General features: G+C 41.7%; 1 protein-coding gene across 2 annotated transcripts in view; it reads right to left on the bottom strand.

The window, feature by feature from the left end:
• Window positions 1-16,865, bottom strand: part of GPR143 (G protein-coupled receptor 143) — a 37,855-nt gene extending 20,990 nt beyond the window's left edge. The window contains exons 1-4 of one of the 2 annotated variants that reach the window (XM_089775257.1): window positions 16,453-16,865; window positions 14,276-14,385; window positions 2,705-2,799; window positions 1,413-1,505 (exon numbers count right to left, since the gene is read on the bottom strand). In XM_089775257.1, coding sequence (XP_089631383.1) covers window positions 1,413-1,505; window positions 2,705-2,799; window positions 14,276-14,385; window positions 16,453-16,696 — 542 coding nt within the window. In that variant the 5' untranslated portion in view covers window positions 16,697-16,865. The remainder of the gene's footprint in view (window positions 1-1,412; window positions 1,506-2,704; window positions 2,800-14,275; window positions 14,386-16,452) is intronic. The other variant, XM_006120198.5, reaches the window with a different exon arrangement.
• Between the last annotated feature and the right edge of the window lie 809 nt (window positions 16,866-17,674).

Below are 17,674 nucleotides of genomic sequence, written 5' to 3'. Positions count from 1 at the left end.
ATTCTTCTTCATGCCTTGCAGTGGTGGCTATTCTACTTACATCATCTTTAGCTAAAAACACGGAACGAAATAAACAGATCCAAAAAGATTCTGACGCATTGACTCTGGTCAGCTCAAGTAAATCACAGAGGCAGACTATTGAAATACCGTCTAGTTTCTTTGTACTTTGCTCCCTTTCAGCTACTTGGAGGAAAAAATTAGGCTAAGAGGAGACAAGGGTATATAACTTCTTTGGAAATATCTCCCTCTCTTGGAGCTTGTGGAAGTCTTAATGCCCCTACTCTCCACAGCCATGTCAAGGATGGATTATGGGGCAAGTAAAGCACCTGTTTTTTTTGTCATGTTTCCCTCTGGTTCTGTCAAATACTCAAGCAGATAACTGCAGGGTCATATTGGGTATGTGTACACTAAAGCTGGGAGATGTGGTTTTTATCAGCACTGTGGCCAAATGTGTGCTAGCTCTACTTGAGAGAGCATGCTAAATATAGCAGTGTGGCTATGCACCCATACTGCAAGTTCTATACTGCTATTTTTAGCATGCTACCCCATGTCTGTCTACCTATGCTGGGAATTATGCCTCCCAGCAGCAGTGTAGATATGCCCAATGTCTCTGAGTTATGTGTATCAATTGTTTCATTTGGTACTTACCAAAGTTAAATTATTCAGACCATACACAACAAGTATAAGAACATATTTGGGACTTCAGTGGTTGAGACCCACAGTATGAGTGGGTGGAGCTGGTGCAAAAGAGATTGAAGGACAAGTGGGATTTGAGGAGGAATTTATAAGAGGGAGAGGATCACACAAGCAAAGGGAGGTTCTTTCAGGCATAGGTGATAGCCTGATACTGAAGTGGAGAGTCATGAGTAGCAAAAGAGTAGGATGGACAGAGCACAGGTCATAAGAGAAGTAGGATAAAACATTTTTAAGGCCACATCTACTACACTACCACTTATGTATGCAAAACTTATATCATTCAAGGTTGTGGGAAAACACCCTACCCCACAACAAGTTTCCCTGCCATAAGTAGTAGTGGGCCCACACCAATGTTGGCAGGAAAGCTTCTCCGTCCAACATACCTAACACCGCTCATTGGAGGCAGTTTAATTATGTTGATGGGAGAGCTCTTTCCCATTGGTATAGAGTAGCTACATGAGAGATCTTACAGTGATGCAGCTGCATCAGTACAGTTGTGCCACTGTAAGATCTCTAGTGCAGTAGACGTAGCCTAATTCACTCAAGGCCACATTTGCTCTGATGTCCCTTATGGTAAATTGGGAGTAACTTCACTGACTCCAGTATTTGGTACTTGTACTCTTGTAATTGGGGCAGAAACTTGACCCTCCATCTCCAAAACTGACAAAGACATTCAAGTAATTACAGACATAGATTTTTTTAAATACCTTGCTTACCTAGCAACAGAAGGGTAATAAAGCATGGCAATTCCCTCTACACACAGCAGGATTGCCAGGCCCCAGGTCATCATGTGGTACAGCACTATTGTACTGGAAGCACATGGAGTGGAAAAGAAGCTGTTAATGTCACTCATCGTGTACATTTGAAATTGCTTTAGAATACCACATTACAACTATTCCAAATATTTTTACATATCTGCAAGTAGTGAGCACCCTCCCATCCTACCTACTGGCAGCACAGTAACTAGGAAAAGATGAAGTGAGTTGGGAAAAATTAGATTTGGGCTAAGTCAAAGCAATTGTTCAGGTTGAGAGACGGAGCCCTGCCTCTGTCCTTCCCTGTCAATAGAGCTGTAAGTGTCTTTTGCTCACACAAGCCTCTGTCTCCCTGGGCTCCCTCCCTTCTTGTGATCCATGGAGATGGAGCTTGGGATGGTAAAATCCACAAGGGAGGAAGAAAGGAGCCCCTAAACATCAACCCTTTTGGGGAGTTGGAAATCACAGTTTAATAGTTATCACATTTTGCTCCATCTACATCAACAGGAACTTGATGGAGCTCCCATTGAAGACAACGGGAATTTGTCTATTGATTTCAGTTGGCTTAGAATAAGGGCCTGTAAACTTTGCCAGTGATTTAGGCAGGACCAGAATGAGACCCATACTGCCACAGGGCAGAATGGTGTGACTTATGTATATATGTCTATGAACACTTGAATCATTGCCCATAGGAAATAATATGAATGACATTATAGAGCATAGTCTTGTCTGGCACAGAGAATTTAGATAACCTATGATTGAAATGACTAGGGTAAAATATGTGAAAAATGTTCATAATATACAGTAGAAATCAAGAAGGTTAGTTTGTTACTGCTTAACAGTTCCATAATTCTTGGACATCAAAGCTTTACTATTCAAGGAAAATTTAAATTTGTCCAGTGTTAATTCTAATTTAAATCAGGATTTATTTTTCTTGTTCTGGAGACGCACATCATAGCGTCTGCCAATTGAACTGTGTCTCTAGATTTTTAAAGGTTAGATGCATTCAATTGCATGAAAATTCATAAAGTGCATAATCAAATATATATTGTACTATATTCCGAGCCCTTTAAGCACCTGGCAGAACATGCTCTAATAACAATATGTAGTTTGCATATGCACAGTAGATGTTTGTGCATACTTCTTTTATGTGACTGAACACATGCACAGAAGCATGCATACCTAATGTAAGAAATGAGGCTATAGATCTTTAATTAGTTAATATTAAAAAATTATTAGTTTCACTTTGGTACCTTAGCCCTGCAGATCTTCTAACCACCAAGTAAGAATCAACAGCATAACAAAACAGCCACCAGAAGCCAGCACTGTACAACAGCTGGATCCACATCTGCAAAAGGAAAGATTCCATGTGTTACAGCCACTGACAAAGTCACTTGGGGTACGTCTACACAGCAGGGCTAAAGCCGAAGCAAACTATGCAACTTGAGCTACGTCAATTGCGTAGCTTAAGTCAAAATAGCTTATTTTGACTTTTAGTGCTGTGTACAGAGCAGGAAGACCGAGAAAGGACACTCTTCCTTGAACTTCCCTTAGGCTGCGTCTAGACTGGCATGATTTTGCGCAAATACTTCTAACAGAAAAGTTTTTCCATTAAAAGTATTTGCGCAAGAGAGCGTTTATACTGGCACGTGCCTTTGCACAAAATATTTGCTTTTGCACAAGCATCCGTGCCAGTGTAGACGCTCTCTTGCGCAAGAAAGCTCCGATGGCCGTTTTAGCCATCGGGCTTTCTTGCGCATTAAATTAACGTGGCTGTCTACACTGGCCCTCTTGCGCAAGGATACTTGCACAAGAGGGCTTATCCCTGAGCGGGAGCATCGGAGTATTTGCGCAAGAACCGCTGATTTTGTACATTACGAAGTCAGTGTTCTTGCGCAAATACTCGCGGTCAGATTTTGCGCATGCCAGTTTAGACGCACCCCTCCTCCTCATAAAATGAGGGTTACAAGAGTCGGAATAAGAAGTCGTCCAGCTTGACATTATTTTGACATGTCAAAATAACTGCTTGTAGTGTTCACATAGGCTATGTTATTTCAGAATAAAGTCAGTTATTCCAAAATAACACTGCTGTTTAGACATACCCTAAGTGACCAGAACAAAATAAAAGTAAAATCTCGGTTACTTCTAGCATGTTTAATACTAATGTGTGGGATCTTTCAACAGAGATCCATGAAGGGCCAAATCTTGCTCAGAATCACAAGATAGTCCCACTGAAGCCAACTGGTCTATTTCCATGACGAGGCTGAGCAGCATTTAGCCCCTTTTGATAAGCTTACTTGACTCCTGCTATTAATCTTGCCTAACCTTAATTCAAAATTTTACATGTGCAGTCAAAAGTAAAACATCTTTGGCTACATTCATAAGAAGATTTATAATGAGAATGTTTGAAACCGTTGTATTTACATGTATTCTGTAGCTGAGGGTTTGTCTATATTTATGGCTAAATCCGCACTGCTGTGATCAATAGAGCAGTGTCGATTTAGCAGGTCTGGTGAAGATAAACTAAGTTGATGGCAGAGTGCTCTCCCATTGACAGTCATACTCCACCTCCCTGAGTTGGTGGGAGACCATCTATTATTGATAGTGCAATGTGGACACTGTTTTAAGTCAACCTAAGTTAACTTACATAACTTAAGTAACTGAAGTAACAAAACTTAGAGCATATCTACACAGCACGACTAAAGTAGGCTAGTGCTCTTTCTCAGACTTCCTGCTGTGTAAACAGTGCCAAAAGCTGAAATAAGCTATTTCAACTTAATGTCGAAATAACTGCTTGTAGTGTAGATGCAGACTATGTTATTTTGGAACAATGTCAATTATTCCGAAATAACACTGCTGTGTAGACATACCCTTAGCTTGACTTACAGCCTTAGTGTAGACCAGATCTGAGACATGAGAGCAGGACTTGTTTCTCTTAGTCATTGTAGCTATATTGTACCTTCATATTCTGGGAACCCAATGTTAAAGGAAATTACTAACTGTCATCAACAATCTCTGTTCCCAAGAGAATCGACAAAAAAGGAAAGGGTGGTAGTGAAATGTCCACACTCCAACTTTGATGGGGTTTTTTCAGTAATGACCCAAAGCAAAGATTTGTGCACAGGTTTAAGTCAAGCTACATTCCGTTGTATTTGACAGTTCAGAATTCTCATTTTTTTCTCACGAGTATACATAAATATATCTGACCTTTTCCTCTGTGTTTACAAATTCCAAAATTCTTTCCCTGAAGAGCTGAATCCTTTACAGCACACTCCCCTCTCTTCATGAGTCCAGAACATTTTCACTGTGCAGAACAATGTTCCTCTAAGCCCCTCTTTTATTTTGCCTCTATTTTCAACTGAATATCCTTTGCCATGGGTCCAAACACCAATAGGCTTGCTATTAAGCCATATATCAGTGTTGGCCACAGCTCTGAAAACAAATACCTGGTATCCCATACTCCACAATCTGAAAATACTCCCTTTTCCCAGAGATGTTGATCTTGTCCCAGTCACTAATGCTTTCAATATACCTTCAGAGTCCAATGTGTAAATCACTGAAATGCACTTTACTTATAGCATTCAGCATATAAATTAAGCTTAGTTTTAGATTTTTTTCTTTTTAAGAGGTCCATTTGAAAAATAATATTTTAAAAATTCTGCTTAAAAGGGTTCATTCACTCAGGGTATGTCTAGACTATATGCCTCTGCTGACAGAGGCACATAAAATAGGCTACCCGACATAGTCAATGAAGTGGGGATTTAAATATCCCCAGCTTCATAAAAAGAAAAATGGCCGCTGCGCTGTGCCAGCTTAGCTGATTGTCAGCACAGCACATCAGTCAAGACACGGATCGGACGACAGGGAAGCCTTTGTCGACCACTACCGTATGCCTTTTGAAACAAGGTTTACAGGAGCTGTCGACAAAGGCTTCCCCTGTCAACCGATTCGCGTCTTGACTGCTGCACTGTGCCAACAAATCAGCTGATCTGGCACAGGGCGGTGGCCATTTTTATTTTAATGAAGCCGGGGATATTTAAATCCCTGCTTCATTGACTATGTCGGGTAGCCAATTTTACATGCCTCTGTCGGCAGAAGCATGTAGTCTAGACATACCCTCAAGGTCTGCACTGGCTTCCTCCACTTCATTAGGGAAGAGAGAACTAGTCATGCCTCAAACAGATTTGGTTTTTATCAAGATGAGGTATTAGTAAGTGTCTGCTGCTGACTACCAAATCATACCATGGAAGAGCCTGACTGGCTCCTGACGCACCTATCTATAACGTGTAGGGGGGGGGGAAAGCTATGTGATCCTGGAGGAATTACTTTTGAGAGACATATGCTGGAGGTCCGTGATGCTAGAACTAAAATGTCTTTGGGATTTCTAAATACTACAGATGACAAAAATGTGGAATCCAATATAGAGGAATTCTATTTTAGACTTCATTTTGACAGCTACAGAAAAACTGATCACAGAAATAATAATAAATGGTAACTTAGGTACAAGCCATGATGACTTGATCATCTTTATTATGTGTAGGCAGTATAAAGCCCTGACCAATGATATTTACAATGAGTACTGTGAAAGGGTCATTTTCACAAAGCTGAAAACAATGATGATCCAAATCAGCTATAAGAAAGAATTTAACCAGGAAAATATTAATAATTTGGAATTGTTTAAGAATGCCTTACCAAATGGCCAAAAAGCCACCATCCCACCATTGAGAAGAAGGCCATATTGCTTGAAAAATCAACCTGATTTAGAAAGGAAGTAAAGATGTAATGGCTGCCTTCACTTCCTTTCCAAATCAGAATACAAGGGATGTCGATAGTAATAAATACAAATCAGAAGTTAGGAATTGTAGAATATTGATGAGGGAATCAAAGGGATACAATAAGTAATCTAGGGGCAGCAGAGTTAAGCACAAAAAGAAGAATTTTTAAAAATATATTAGGAACAAAAAGAATCCTAATAATGGTATTGGATCATTACTAGATGTCAATGATAGAATTATCTTCTTATAAATATTTCTGAAAGTTTGTTTGTTTGTTTGTTTGTTTGTTTGTTTGTTTGTTTGTCTTCAAAGATCTCTGAAACGGTAAAAGCTAGAAACACAATATTTTGCACAGATACTCCTGATTTCCTAACTTAAATCACTGGATTGGTTATATCTCGAAATCAGTTCCCCCAGAGCCCCAGTTGGGCCCACTGATAATTAGTTTTTAGTAGTGCCTGATCATAGGTATTTGCTGGACTCTCCTGTTAAGCGTGTCACATAAACTGCAACTACGAGATTCTAGAGGATAAAGCAAGTGGGCACCTGCAGCACCGTAAAGGGAAAGCCCATGGGGGAGAGGCTGCAGTGGGGCAGAGAATCAGCAACCTCCCCTATACTAGGGCACCAACAGGTCTCCAGGACAGACCTGATGCTGGTTGGGGTCTAGCTTTGCTAATTGTGGCTGGGAGAAGCCTCCAGCTATCACAGCCTCTCAACATCTTCACACAGCCAGGCTCTGACTGAACCCCTTCTGGAAATTCAAGTTGCTTCCCCCACACCCAAACGAGCTGTCCCACCATTCACCCTCCTTTGGGCTGCGTGCGTTCTCCTGGCAGGGCTGTGTGCGTTATCAGCAAGTGCCACGGACATTATGCACTTTGCAGGATTCAGCTCACAGTACAAAGAGGAGGTGGGTAGGAGGACAAGGTTTTGAGCACCGTGGAGCCTGAGGAGGACACGGTACACTCAGAACAGCCTATTCTCATTAGAACAGGTACGTTCAGGTGTTGCATGTTCTGATCATCTAGATATCACTCATTGCACCTGGTCTGAAGGTGTTTCGCTTTGTCTGATCAATGCAACCGGTCCAGATACCGCTAGAAAGTCCATTCATGTTACCCCCGTGGAGCATGCTCTTAAAGCACTCAGGGAGTGGCTACTTGGGGAGCAGTGATTTGCTGCTGCTACAGAGCCCAGGAGACATCCCCTCCATTTCTCAGGGCTTCTGGCAAGGAGGCTGCAGGCATTGGTATGCATAGAGTCTTTAAGGGAAGATGGGCCTTCCTGATTTGTGGGGATTGAGAAAAGAGACCCTATGGGATTTGTCATTTTATAAGCACATCACTAGCTATTTTAATTTCTTAAAGTAATATATGAGAGAAAAGTATTTCCAATAAAATATGCTATGTTAATGTAATTGACATAGTTCATTCATCACACCTTTTACTATATTTTCCCCGGGCGACACTGGGTATTTCTCTAGTCAATAATAATACAGAAATGGCAGAAGTGTTTAATACATATTTTTCCTGTATTTAGGGTACAAAGCAGATGGAGTTGTCATCATATAATACCTTTTCCACTCCAAACGTAGCTCAGGAGGATGTGGAAAAGCAGCTAGTAAAATTATGATATTCTTAAAAAACAACAAATGGTCTGGTAGCACTTTATAGACTAACAAAACATGTAGATGGTATCATGAGCTTTTGTAGGCACAGCGCACTTCTTCAGATGACAAATCAGCAGGCACAAAAAACATGCATCCAAAAGTTTTAAAAGAGTTGGCTGAGTAGTTACATGGATTATAATGTTTATTTTAAATAAGTCTTGGGACTGTAGAAAAATTCCCATAGTCTAGAAGAAAATCAATGCTGTGTCAATTTTCAAGAAGAGCACACGAGATGATCTGCATAATTATAGGCTGTTCAGTCTGACGTTGATCCCATGCAAGATAATGAGGCAGCTGATAACTGACTCATTTGATAAAGAATTGATCGGGGTAATATAATTAATGCAAATGAATGTGGGCTTATGGAAAATAGATCCTGTCAAACTAACTTCATCTTCTTTTTTGATGAGATTACAAGTTTAATTGATAAAGGAATAGTGTTGATGTAATAAACTTAGACTTTATAAGGCGTTTGTCTTGGAACCACACAAAGTTTTGATTAAAGAACTTCAATAATATGAGACTGACATGGCATGCATTAATGACAGGTCACTGATTCAGAGAGATCTGGGTTGTTTGGTAAGATGGGCAGAAGCAAAGTATATATTTTAAATATGGCTAATTATAAGTGTATTAATCTAGGACTGAAGAACGGAGGCTAAACTCACAGGATAGGAGACTTTATTCTAGGAGGCAGGGGCTCTGAAAAAGATTTGGTGGGGTGGAGGTTGGATACTAGTTAAACATGAATTCCCAGTGTGATGATGTGGCTATGAGTATTTGCATGATCTTTGGGTGCATAAACAGGAGAATCTATATTTGGCAGTGATGTGACAACTGTTGGAACACTGTGTCTAGGTTTGGTGTACACAATTTAAGAAGAACATTAATAAATTGGAGAGGGTTCAGAGCCATGATAATGATTAAAAGATTAATGCTTTTAGTGTTCTGTCTTACAGTCTGAGGGGTAGCCATGTTAATCTGTAACTTTAAAAAAATGAGTAGTCCTGTACCATCTGTGACAGACCCAAACCAACAGCCTGTTGCACTCTAATGGAAGCCAAGGTATACAGGGCACTAGATAAATGGCTTTCTTTTCCCCAAGTAACACCTATAGACTGCTGTCATAAAATGAAGGCAGGCAAATACCTGGGGATAGTTAATGACTTGCCTGAGAGAGCATGCTAATTAATCACCTGCAGCCAATAAAATCCTGTGGGGCTGCTTTAAAAGGTTTCCCCCAGGTAAGGAGAGGGGGAAGACAAAGAGTGATAGACTGGAAAGAGGAAGTGTGGTACAGAAGAAGCTTTGTGTCTGTGTCGTTTGAGGAAGTGGCCTGGGGAAAAAGATGCCAGATTGGAAGCAAAAACAACCCTGTCTGTGACTACTGCTTTAGGGTCTTTGGGCTGGAACTTAAAGTAGTGGGCAGGCCAAGGTTCTCCCCAAACCTTCCCCCACACCAACACAGAAACTGCCCTGAGAAGTGGGACCAGAACTATAGAGGAGTTTTCATCCTGAAACTATGAACTAGCCTGTGATGAGTATGGCTCAATAAGCTGTGGGACCTACCTCTTGTAAAGAGAAAGGGGCTATGTGAAGGGTCACAGTGAGCCTCTGAAGCTAATACTATCTTCCAGTAGCACAAGACCCACAGGGCACAAATGGAGCTTTGCCACACACCTTACAGACTAACAAATATATGTGTGTGTGTGTGTGTGTGTGTGTGTGTGTGTGTGTGTGTGTGTATATATATGTAGTATCATGAGTTTTCACGGGCAAAACCCACTTCCTTAAATGAGAGGAGAGAATAAATAACAGAAAAAGAAGGGAGAGGGAGAGAAAAAAATACCTGCCAATTGTAGTACCAATGTTAATGAGGATAATTGAGTGGGCTGGAAGTGTAACATACTTCGCTTTTGATGTCCGTTAGGTGTTCAATATAATGGCCCATCCAGTTCATGTCTTTGTTCAGGCAATGAAGGATAGCGTTGAATTTCTATATGAAGACAAGTTCCATAGTTTCCCTCTGTAGTTGGTTTTTTAAATCCCTTTGTAGAAGAATGGCTACTTTTAAATTCATTAATGGGTGCCCAGGTAGGTTAAAATGTTCTCCTACATGTTTTTGTGTATTACCATTTCCGATATCCAGCTTGTGTCCATTTAACCTTTGTTATAGAGACTGTCCAGTTTGGCGAATATAAATGGCAGAGGGGCATTGCTGGCACTTGATGGCATATATCACATTAGAGAATGTGCAGTTGTATGAGCCTCTGATGTTGTGGCTTATGTGGTTAAGTCCTGTGATGGTGTTGCTTGAATAGATGAGTGGACAGAGTTGACAATGGGACTTATTGCAGGGGTACTTTCCTAGGTCAATATGTCTGAGGTGTGATGCATGGTTGCTGGAAAGAATTTGCTTCAGGTTAGGGGGTTGTCTGTAGGCGAAGTTTGGCCTGTCTCCCAAAGCCTGTGAGAGTGAGACGTTATTTTCCAGGATAGGTTGTAAATTGTGAATGATGAGCTCGAGGGGTTTAAATTGGGGGCTGTAGATGATGACTAGTGGTGTTCTGTTATTTTCCTTTTGGGGCCTGTCTTGAAAAAGCAGATTCCTGGGTACTTGTCTGGCTCTGTTTTTTTCACTTCCCCAGGTGGGTATTTCAGTTTTAGGAATGCTTGATAAAGATCTTGTAGGTGTTTGTCTCTGTCTGTGGGATTGGAGCAAATCTGGTTGTATCTTAGGTCCTGGCTGTAAACAATTGATCTTGTGATGTGTCCTGGATGGAAGCTAGAAGCATGTAGGTAAGTATAATGGTTGGTAGGTTTCTGGTATAAGGTGGTGAAGATATAGCCATCATTTAATTGTACTGTAGTGTCAAATAAGTGGATCTCCTGTGTGAACTGGCTCAGGCTAAGGTTGATGTCTTAAAATGATAGACACAAGGATCTCAATCTATTAAACTTAACAAAAAGAGAATGCTAAGGGTATCTACAGGGGGATATATATTTGATAATGGGCTCTTCAAGCTAGCAGAGAAAGGTATAACACAATCCTATGGCTGGAATCAAGGATGCTGGAAGAAGGAGGGCCAGGGAGCCACATTTTGAAATGGGTCCCACATCTGACCCTCTTCTGCCCCCCGAAATCCCACCCCCTGGTTAGGTTGGCCAGGGAGCCTGGATAACATGGGGCTACACAATGGACTCTCCAACCACCAGAGATAGGGGGGCAGAGAACATGCCCATGATCCCATCACCCAGGGAAGATGGAGGATCCACAACTTCTACACGGCTGCAACCCCAGCTTCTAGCCAGAGCCAAGTCAGGGTGAGAGCTGGGTGGGCAGCTGTGGGAAGCCAGGGGTCCGCCTAGCCTGAACACTAGGCCTGCAGACTAAGGCCTGCTATAAGATCACAGACCAGAGCCCACAGACCAGGGCCAGCTGTAAGGTCCCCACCCTGGGAAGGTGGGGATTCCATGGCTCCCAGCTTGCTCTAGCTTCTGGCTTGGCCAGGGGCAGGGCCTCGGACAGAAGTGGTGGGGCAGGGACCCTGGAGTAATAACTTCTAGGAAGGTTCCTTAACCCTGGCTGGAAATTGAAGCTAGATACATTCAAATTGGAAACCAGGCATACATTTTTAACAATGAGAATAATTAACCACTGGCAAAAGTCACTACCAGTTATGTTAAATTCTCAATCTCTGGCAATTTTTAAATCAAGATTAATTGTTCTACTAAACCATTTGCTCTATGACAGTCCCTGGAATCCATACACAAAAAGTTAGCAGGAAGTGAATGAGTCCTCTTTGTACTCATCCCCTCTGCTGGCTGCTAAGTAGAACTGCCAACCCTGGTGGAAATCTCTGGGAATGTGGCACTGTCAACATAATCTGTTCTTTCCTGGGGCTGTGTCTAACCGGAAGTCCTCCAAGGCCTAACTTTTAAACAAAAACAAGAATAGGATTAAAAGGGACGTTACATGACTGTAAGTGGCTTTGTAAATTCTAATGAGAATGAGGTGTGAGAGGGGAGTGCAGGCCCACTGACAGGGAGGGCAAAGGGGGCAGTTGCCCTGAGGTCCAGTGATTCAAGGGGCCGCAGTGCCCCCAACCACCACTGCTGCTACTGTGGCAGCGTGACTGATTTGTGTTCTACAATGATACTTTAATATGGAAATTGTCATCATTCAGCTTTATAGCACTTGGTTACAGGTTTCTGTACAACACAGTGATAGAATGCCTTTTGAAACCTAATCAGATTTTTGTTTTCATGTAGAAAAAGGTATTTTGGCAACGTTTATTTGTAATTATAGTATTTTACATGATTGATCCTTGGGTATCCAATATTGTCTCTGTCTTTTATAAGTCTTTGTTTGGTCCTATTTGTCAGATGCCATCTTACTGCAAAAATGGTGAACTGAAATGGATATTGGTCAGATACAGCATTTTTATGCCATTTATGTTTATGCATTGCCACATATTAAACCCATTCAGTTAAAATATGAACGACAGACCACATTTTTCAGGCCAACCAACCTGCGATTTCTTGTCTGATTTTCAGCATAGAGTATGTAATTATAGGTTGGATCTCCAGGTCCGATACCCTGGGGACCTGACTGGTCCTGAACTAGGGGGTTTTCTGGACCACTGCCCCTGGGCTAGGGCTCCAGCCTAGCCCTGCTGCTGCCTCCCCAGCCCTGGTTCCTCAGACCAGACTTCTCCAGCTCCCGCTGGCCCTGTTGCTGCCAGAGCTGGAGCTCCCTGGCTACCGCCTGGGCTGGAACTCCATGGCTGGGGCCAGAGCCCCTGAATGCCCCTGGGGTTGGAGCTCCACACTCAGGGCCAGAGCTCCCTGGTGGCCATCGGGGCTGGAGCTCCATGGCTGCGGCCAGCCCTGCTACCTCCCAGCTGCTAGGGCCAGAACACCTTGCTGCTGCACCACCTGCCCCTCTGACTCGGGGCTCCCAGCTGAGTCACCAGCTCCTCTTGCTGTGCTCCTGCCCCACATCTGCCAATCCTCCCTATACCTGGGCTCTGTGGTCCAGGAACATCCACGATCTTCCTGGACCACGGATATTGCCAGACCAGAGAGGTACAACCTGTTCCAAGTACCTTGCTCAGATACCTATTTACCTTAGTTGCATACAAACCCAGACCTTGATTTTTGTCCTAAATCGCTGTACATATGCCATGATCATCAGGGTTAACCAGCAGCCTGGGAACTAAGGGGTTAACCTTACCTAAGTCAGGTAGATTCAGCTAATAGGAAGGTAAGTAGGAATTTCAAACTAGAACAAAGGAATTTTTGGATTTCCCGTCTTTGTTTCTGGGGAGTTTTCTCTCCATCTACTGAGGGGGACAGACAGAATGTCTCCCTCCAAGAATCGACTCTTCACTCTTCTGTAAGTAGGGTAAAGTTTAGATAAATCCATTAGGTTTTATTGTTTTATGGTTTGGGAAATGGGATCTGATGTCTGTGCATTTAAAAATGCTTTTTGCTCTCTTTTGTAACTAAGCTCCTGGCCCATGGTGGGTTTCTCCTCCATGAGAATATTACTTTGTAACTTTTCCATATAGTCATTTTGCTTTCAACAGGAATATTGTGGTGATAAAAAGTTCTTTCTCTTTTCTTTTCTTAACCTGGCATTGGTTAATTTTTGTATCCTGGTTTGTACTTTAGGGGTGAGATTTCCCAGGTGATCTCTCCCCTGATTTTCTTATCAGTACTTGGGTGGTGGCAGTGGAGTTTTATCCCCAAAATCTAGGTTGTTAAGATTTGGGGGGGGGGGGGAGTTTTTTACCAAAGCCTGGAAAGATAAGGTTTTGGGGTACTTCAGAGAGATACAACCTGTTCCAAATACCTTGCTCAGATACCTATTTACCTTTGCTGCATACAAATCCAAACCTTGATTTTTGTCCTAAATCACTGTACATCTGAATTACCTTATTGACTTCACTGGGTCTTGTAGGTGTTGAGCACCTCTGAAAATCAAACCCCTTATTTAGATATCTAGATATGATTTAAGCACCTAGTTTTAAGCACCCATATTTGAAAATTTTGGCCTCAACTTTCAGGAAATAGCTAGCACTCCTCCCACTCTAAGCTTGTGTTGCATAGCAAGGCATGCCAATACTTGTATCTTCTGAACAGTTGTTACATTTCTTTCTCTCTTGCTTTTTCGTGTCTAGCCTGCAAGACTTGTATGGCTTTGGGAGAGACAGAAATCCATTATAATTTATAGACCAGATTGATAGTTGAATTTTCTTTAGATCCGGAAGAGGTTTTTTTTTGTTTTTTGTTTTTTGTGGGTTTTTTTGCAAGGGGAGGGCTTCCTTTACCAAATTAGCATCCCTAGCAAGAAAAAAAAGTTTTGTACTTACGGCAGTTCCCACACAGAAGGTCGAAGGCCACACATCAGTTCCATTCACCACAGAGATGTTTGCTATGAAGTCTGGGAAGCCTATCCATACTGTTGATCTGAAAATTATACCTAATGGGAAAATTCATTTCTAACCATTCTGAATGTGTTAATATATTTTGACAGTACTTGCACGGTTACATTTTCAAATTGTAGTCTGGTTTTTACATGTGAACAAAGCAAGGTCTATGAGTCAGTAGAGTGCAAGACAACTCAATTATTTAAATTCCACCGTAAGGTATCAGTGAATGCTGCACCAAAGTGTAAAATTGTTGTGATTTTAAAAGTTCTGTTCTGTTTTTTTTTTTAAAGCCTTCATTTCATAACACTGGCACACATTTCTCTACAATGAACTGGATAGCATGTCAAAGGCTGCCATCAAATCATGATAATCTCATAATTAAAGCATTTTCTTTTTTACTTGTTTTCACTGTTATATTTGCATATACCAATGTGCAGACATTCATTTCTCTTTAACTCATTACATTTTAGTATTAAAGATATTTTTATACTCTTAACCTAGTCTCATGTTTGCAAACAATTCTTTTCCTCTTTTTCAAGTGAATGGAACAAGTAACACTTTTCATTGCTGCTTTGAAAGACATTACAGCGTGCAACCAGTGACAGTGTCTATTCTTGTAGTACGATAGCATGGCCCAGGATGCTTCAGATATCACTTAATGGGTGTGTCTAGACTACATGCCTCCTTCGACGGAGGCATGTAGATTAGCCAGATCGGAAGAGGGAAATGAAGCCACGATTAAAATAATCGCGGCTTCATTTAAATTTAAATGGCTGCCCCGATCTGCTGATCAGCTGTTTGTCGGCAGATCGGGGGAGTCTGGACGCGATGCGCCGACAAAGAAGCCTTTCTTCATCGGCACAGCTAAACCTGGTTTCACGAGGCTTACCTGTGTCGATGAAGAAAGGCTTCTTTGTCGGGGCATCGCGTCCAGACTCCCCCGATCTGCCGACAAACAGCTGATCGGCAGATCGGGGCAGCCATTTAAATTTAAATGAAGCCGCGATTATTTTAATCGCGGCTTCATTTCCCTCTTCCGATCTGGCTAATCTACATGCCTCCGTCGAAGGAGGCATGTAGTCTAGACACACCCAATGAGAATTGATCCCTGCCCAGGAAAAATTACAAAGGATTTCAGACAAAGATTATATAGGACAATTGTTTGTGATCTGTCAATATAATTAAAACAAAAAAGCTATCTCACATTTTTGGCTTCATCAAATAAAATGGACTCTGCTCAGGCTGTCTATACAGATTCTTCTATATGTGCTCATTACTGTATCATTTGAGCACATCTTAAGTGTAGAGGACAATACCTATAGATCTCTGTTCCTTCCTTTCAGCCACAGGACTTCAGATTATTATTATTATTTCACCATTTTATATAAAATGTGAGAGTAAAGGTATTTATTGTAACACACCCCGTAGAAGAGGAATTTAGCTCAGGGCACAGTGCAATTAGCATTTATTCATAGTTTGGCAGCATGTTTCATAATCTGGCAGGTTAAACTTAGACACCACTTTAATTTTGACACATGGGTGTCCATGCATATTGCCTTACTCTTCCACTTCCTCAGCCTACTCTCTCCTTTTGATCAGGTAGGGTATTGGATGAGCAAGGTTCTTATAGATTTCAAAACCCTATCTATAGCACAATCTATAGAGTACAGTCACAGTCTTAACCGACACTCTTGTTTCTGTTGTTTATGTGATTTGCCTGGTGGAATAGCTGGCATTTTCATAATGCTACAACCTTGTTTGGAGTGTTTTCAGATCAAATGAACGTTTTAAAAAGTTAGTTTTTAGGAACAGCTAAGTGTTGACTCTGTCAACTATTAAAAAAAATCCTGTCATCAGGATTTTATTAGTCTTAGGTGCAGATTCTGAAGATTGCTTGATTTTTTCAATTTGAACTTTAAACCTAACATTCAAAAAAAATCTCAACTCCACCAAGACCCATTATTTCTAGCATCCTTTAACACAAAGCCATCAGCAAAACAGAAACAACACCCTTTCATCCCAGAGCTCTTTCGGCTGCTAAATGGGCCCGTTTAGACACACTGCCTCCAGGCAGAGGGAGTCCACTCTAAGACAAGGGACGGCAAGCTGGTCCTTACCTAGGCCACCGAGGATGTCACAAATGGAGATGAGGAGAAGGATGGTGGTGGAGGAGGAAGCTTTTGGCATCTTCCGGGGACTCTGCCCCTGCTTGGGGAGGAGCTGCAGGATGCTGAGCAGCAGACTAAATGAAGCACTGCCGATGCAAACACCACAAAAAACCTTGGGCTGGAAAGTTAGCACCAGTTGTGTGGCTGCATCCCGGTTGGGACAGCAGTAGGTCTCCAGCCTGGGAGACGCCATGGGAGGTTAGACTGGTGGTGGAAAATGAAGAGCAAAAAAAATTGCTGTTGCTTCTGCAAGGCAGATTTAGCTTTTACTTCATCCTTCCTGTTAGTCTTCAGTGGTGAGAATCACACGCCTGATGGATCATGTGCTGCTGCTAGTGCTAAATCCCCTGAAGCTGCTTCTCTCAGCCTCTCCTAGAAAGGAGATCAGGTCAGAACAACACTACTGCAGTGTAATCTGAAACATACCCCTTGCTTTGAGCCATTGGCAACAGTTCACTCAAATATTTCTGCTCGCATAGTATGCAATGAGGAAAGACTAAACCCTTTAGAGCACTTAAGATGGTATAAAATGAATGAGGATAGAGCCCGAAGATAGGAGCATTATATTCTAACTCTCCCAAATTAACTTCATCCCATACATCCTACTTTAATTATTGTAAATTAACATTGGGCCCAAACTCAACCACTCCCTGACTTTTACAGGAGGAGAAGAAGATAGTCTAAATCCTCTCCCAAGTCTTCTGATTCACCTCTACTACTAAAATAAATGCTAATTCGTAGAACTAGGGAGGTAAAAACAAGGCTACAGGTATTATTCTTATCCTATTTCAACTGTCAACATTGGAAGAGTTTTCAGGTAGATGGAACATTATATATACTGTGTGCTGATCCAGCAGTGAAAATGTGTGGATTTCTCATGAGCAGTTCTTTATTTTTGCAAGGATTTAGCCTGCAAAATTTAGCAGCTTCAGAATTTCAGTGGCATTGTTTGGCTTTAGTTGCATACATAGATTACATAGTACAGTTATGTTCCTTGATTATATGATTATTGATTTACAATCTTATGTTCTTATGCAAATACTCACTGTTACGCCTCTATCTTTAAGGCAGGGGAAAAAGGGGGGGGGAGTCCCCCCCTTTTCTATCTAGCTAGACGCCGGACCCAAATCCGTTTTCTCAACTGCCAACTTTTAATTTCTAATACACGCAC

Source organism: Pelodiscus sinensis, chromosome 1, assembly GCF_052426305.1.
Source record: "Pelodiscus sinensis isolate ZL-2025 chromosome 1, ASM5242630v1, whole genome shotgun sequence".
Lineage (NCBI taxonomy): Eukaryota > Metazoa > Chordata > Testudines > Trionychidae > Pelodiscus > Pelodiscus sinensis.
Note: the sequence above shows the minus strand (reverse complement) of the source record. Positions and strands in the feature narration are given on the sequence as shown.